At 39.4% G+C, this 4,654-nt stretch overlaps 1 protein-coding gene across 2 annotated transcripts in view; it reads left to right on the top strand.

The window, feature by feature from the left end:
* UBE4B (ubiquitination factor E4B) overlaps positions 1–4,654 on the top strand; it is a 38,543-nt gene that overhangs the window by 15,183 nt on the left and 18,706 nt on the right. For both annotated transcript variants that reach the window (XM_010141904.1, XM_010141912.1), the window contains 2 exons: positions 3,761–3,902; positions 4,387–4,487. In XM_010141904.1, coding sequence (XP_010140206.1) covers positions 3,761–3,902; positions 4,387–4,487 — 243 coding nt within the window. The remainder of the gene's footprint in view (positions 1–3,760; positions 3,903–4,386; positions 4,488–4,654) is intronic.

Here is a 4,654-nt window from a genome sequence, read left to right on the forward strand (position 1 = left end):
CTAGTGCAAAGATTTAAATTACAGATCAGCCTGTTTCAGTATGCCAGGCCAACGTGCTGTGTTTCTCTCTTGGCTGCTTCTGGAATCTCCAGTCCCTGCAGGAGGGAGAAACGAGCACACAGGGTTTTGAGACCACTGCTCTAAAGTTCAGTACCTTGGAATTGTAATACTTACCATTTGGTCATGTCTAAACATTGCCACTTCAGCCATAATTTTTATTAGGTCTCAAAAATTCTTTTCAAATTTTTGGTTTGTGAACGTGTGGTGTTTTGATATGCAAGTAGCTTATAGTAGTGTAACAGAGCATGCCAGTGTAGTCTTGGTTTTACTAACATGGGGTTATCTGTTGTCTGCATGTTTAGAGAAGACGATTTTTGGCAGACTTGCGAAGAAAATATACCATTTACTTTTTCTTTTGGCTTAAAATATCTGATGGCCTTTTTCATTTTTGTTGTGGTAGTATATACGACAACCCTTTCTCCCTCCTCCTTCTTGCCGTTTCTGATGTGTCTGAGGACAGTAGTGATGAAGAAAATGAAGATGATGATTTTTCTTGTGTCCAGTTTGGGTCCAGGTATTGGAGAAAGAGAACGTAACCTGCATGTTTGGTTGCTTAGGAACTAACAGTCTGTGTAGTGTCAAGTATTCTTCAGAGTGACTTGGGAAATGACTAAAGCCAAGGAGATGGAGATGACCTGGATGTGTTTTTTAAGATGGCTTATGAACAGGTATAACGAATGCTAGTCAGTCGGCTCTTTTTGAAGAGATGACTAAGATAAAGAATGTTAATCATACTGGCTCTTAGGTTAATGAGCATGGTTTCTGAAATGTTGAGGTGAACTCCTCATTGGCTATGAGTAGAAGGGATGCTATTCACCCATGGCTGTAATGTTAATGTACCTCGTGTGCTTGCTTTCCTATGAAAAACTGGAAAATGAGGACCAAGGTTAACGTGTAGAAAAAGATACAGTGACAAATAGCCAGCTGCTGCAAACAGTGTGAGTTTGTTGAAGATTCATTGCTGCTTGACAGCTGAGCATCGCTCCTCCAGCCTGTAGAGAAAATACAGTTTCAGCTGGTCCTTTGACACAGCCAGTAGTAGATGATGGAGTAGAGGCTGATGTGGAGGGGGAAGAGCAGAGTATTTTGCTGTGCAACATAGGCTTATGAATCATGTAGCAAAGCCCTTTCATTTGTGTGATATTAGGGTATGTGAAAACAAAAGAGGGTTGATTACTAGTTGTTTGGAAGGCAGCCAGATGGCTGTGCAGAAAAACCTGCGCAACACTGGAGATGCCAACAGACAAAAAGCTTTTGGAAATGTAAATGCAGGGTAGGATCTTCTCTTGTACATTCCAATGCAGAGTGATGCTGCAACGTCTTAGCTGATACAGAAATGTTTTCCCAGAGAAATGCCCTGTTCTTTTTATCAACCCAAACTGGAGAAAGAAATGAGTATTTTTTATAAAACCCTTGTATTTTAAGAAGACTTTTCCGGAAGATGATACTTCTGTAGTTGTGGACATTTTCTAAGAGCATTCACACCCCGATGATGATAGATGGTAATTCTGAGGTGGCCTGTGGCTGGCCACAAAGCCTAACCCAGCCAGTTACACTTTACAAATGTGTAAGAGAAGCAAGATGAGAGTTTTAACAGCTTACATGCATATGGAATAACTGGGAGGAAAGGAGTTCCTCCAAGGCTTTCAGCCCCCTTTGAAGTATTTTAGTTACAGCAAAAGTCAGGGGAAATGTATTTGCTGGGGCCTTCTAAAACCAAGCTAGGTCAAGCCTTTAGGAGGTATCTTGTGATGTCAGGGAATGCCCCAAAAGACTTGGTAAGAGATGATCTTTCCCGCCCCACTAGGATTTCTGGCTATGGTTGTTCCTGTGGTACGGGGGAACACTACTGCAGAAGCCAGGCTGTTCACTAGGACACCTTCCAATAGGATCTTTTCCTCACTGTTTTGTTTAGTTTTTACGCTGTGGGCAATTTAATCCAAACATTGGATTGAGTTGCAAAGCCTTTGGTAAGGATTTCTGAGGCTGCTGTGCTTCTGGAGTCTTAGTTTGTATATTCCATCCTAGCATTCTGCAGACGGCAGGAAGATTTTAGTTAAAATATAAACACACTGACTGTACAATTATGCAACAACTTGCATTCTGAAAATACCAGGGCATTTACTGTGTGTATGAAAGGTGTACGAGCTTTGTGTGGAAATAATTTCAGTTACTGATGCAGTGAACTCATTAACAGGATGACTAACTATAGAAACAGCAGGGTTTTTTTAATATAAATTTATGTTCTTAGAAGGGTAATTTTTAAGCTGAATGTGAGAAGTTAAGAGGTTTATAAGAGAGACTATAGAAAAGAAAATGCGTGTGTGATTTCATGGTTACTGAGCACTATTGTAATAGGCCTGTGTTTTACATGGATTAGTTTTAATTGAATAACTGAAAACAAATTCTCTGTAGAAAGAGCTTGCTGCTATTAGAAGTTATGTTTCTTAACATGCTGAGCTACCAGATGCTTCGCAGTAATAACCTTTCTCTGATTTATTGGTTGGACTGTAAAGCTTGCATAATAGATTGGTACAGCTTAGTTATTAAAATGGAAATTAATTTACAGTTTAAAGGAAATTGCAGTTTTGACACAGTTTGTATTTTTAAACATGTTTTTTAAAAGCTTCATTTAAGGAAACAAATACTCTTATTTTCCAGTTTAAGGTCTGGGGCTTATAAATTGATCGTCATTTAAATCCACCCTGATTGTACACAGACCTTTCTTTGAGGACTAGCAATAGACCATCCACGTAATTCCTATTTTTAAGTTCCATTTACATAAAGTGCATATATCTTGTCTTAATTTGCCTCTGTAGAATGCGGATTTTGCTTTTAATTAGCTTTGCCAAGCTGTTACGTAGAGCAGGATTCTGTTGAGATAGCGAGTCTGAGATTGAGGTTTGTGAGGTGTGTTCTCACTTTTGTATTTAATTTCTCTTGTCTCAAGCATGGTTTTGTTTTGGGGGATTTGGTTCTTGTGTTTACAGTATCAGTATTTCCTTTCCCCCTCTGAGGCTTTGCTGCTTAATGAATCAGCGTATTTTACTGTAAGGAGATGTAAATGAACTGAGTTGTAATTAAGTGATCTTCAGTGTGGAAGTTTTGGGAGGAAGAGTTGCTCTGATGCATTGCCTCCTGTTTTGTTTATCGTCCTCCCTAGAATAGATGAAGTGGTTGTCTGTAGCCCTGTCTGTCACATAAGGTCTCTTCTCTGCAGTGGGAGGAACTTGCTTTCCGTGGGTCGGACAGTGTCAACAGTTGGTAAAGTTTCTACCATTTCGAATATTCTGTACGGAGACCGTGCAGAGGTTGCATCACGATATGGAAGTGTTGTGATGTCCTGAGCGTCCAAAGAGTTTTGATGCAGGTGCAACTTAAAGGCTGTTCATTTTCAGTGTTGCCATGTGAGAAGAAGATTGATTGGTTCAATTGAAGTCATTGCTGTCTTTCAGCTACTTAGTCATTTAATAAGGTAATTGGTTCTTCAGTCATGTTACAGTACAAGCTGAACTTCCAGAGCTGGGCAAGATGTTAAATGGAGAGTTCTTCTTAATTATCTTAATTATTGAGCCATGTGTGTGATGGGATGGAGTCTTCAGAAAACTGACAGAGGCAGTCGAGCTCATGAATTGTTTGATTGTGCACAAGTGAAGAACCATACCTAATGCTTTGTTTCTTCTTTTTGTGTGTTATAAAGTATGGGAGGCTCTGGCAGCTCAAGTGTTTCCGATTCCTGCAGTGACCACTTCACCATTGAAAACTGTAAGGAGACAGAGATGCTGAACTACCTCATTGAGTGTTTTGACAGAGTCGGAATAGAGGAGAGAAAAGCACCAAAGGTATTTTTTGGATGAGCGAAGTTGTATCAGTGCTGTCACAGACACTCCTCTTACTGTTCAGTGGGGAAAGCTGGTGGAAATCAATAGTGCTTGCTTGATGGCTTTGTTGTAGAAATAGGTTTATAGAATTGATAAGCTCCTTCTGACTCTTATTAATTCATCGTATTTGAATTGCATATGTTTTACACCTCTAAAATAATGACTGTGTTAGAAACTGTCCTTTTGCTTTTGATCTGCTGCATTTTATCTAAGATTATTCCATTTTAAAAATACTTTTGTGAGACCAGCTCCCTGTCAGTGTTCTATGTTCTGCTTTAAAAGCACACCACACTTTTTATATAAAATCTGAACATTTATTAGCTGGAATTGTGCTAATCTTAGTTTGCGTATTACGTTGATGCTGCATGAATACAAAAAGTTACCCGATTTTCTGTCTGTCTCGGAATACTTGTAGTTTGTATTAAAATAAAGTTATTTTTATCAGATGTGTAGCCAGCCAACAGTTAGCCAGTTACTGAGCAACATCCGATCACAGTGCATTTCCCATGCTGCTTTGGTGCTACAGGGATCCTTAACACAACCAAGGTAAATACAGCTGGTGTTAAACATCAAGACTGTTCCGGGATTATTTTTCTTTCTTTTGAGGATTAGATAAGAAAATGTAGTTGTTGGAGCAGGGTAGATTTGTGTGCCAGAGGAATAGTTTATTGCTTTGCATTGCTGTTCCCACAGCTGTATTGGTGGAGAGCGGT

This window comes from Buceros rhinoceros, unplaced genomic scaffold (assembly GCF_000710305.1).
Source record: "Buceros rhinoceros silvestris isolate BGI_N320 unplaced genomic scaffold, ASM71030v1 scaffold17730, whole genome shotgun sequence".
Taxonomy (NCBI): Eukaryota; Metazoa; Chordata; class Aves; order Bucerotiformes; family Bucerotidae; genus Buceros; species Buceros rhinoceros.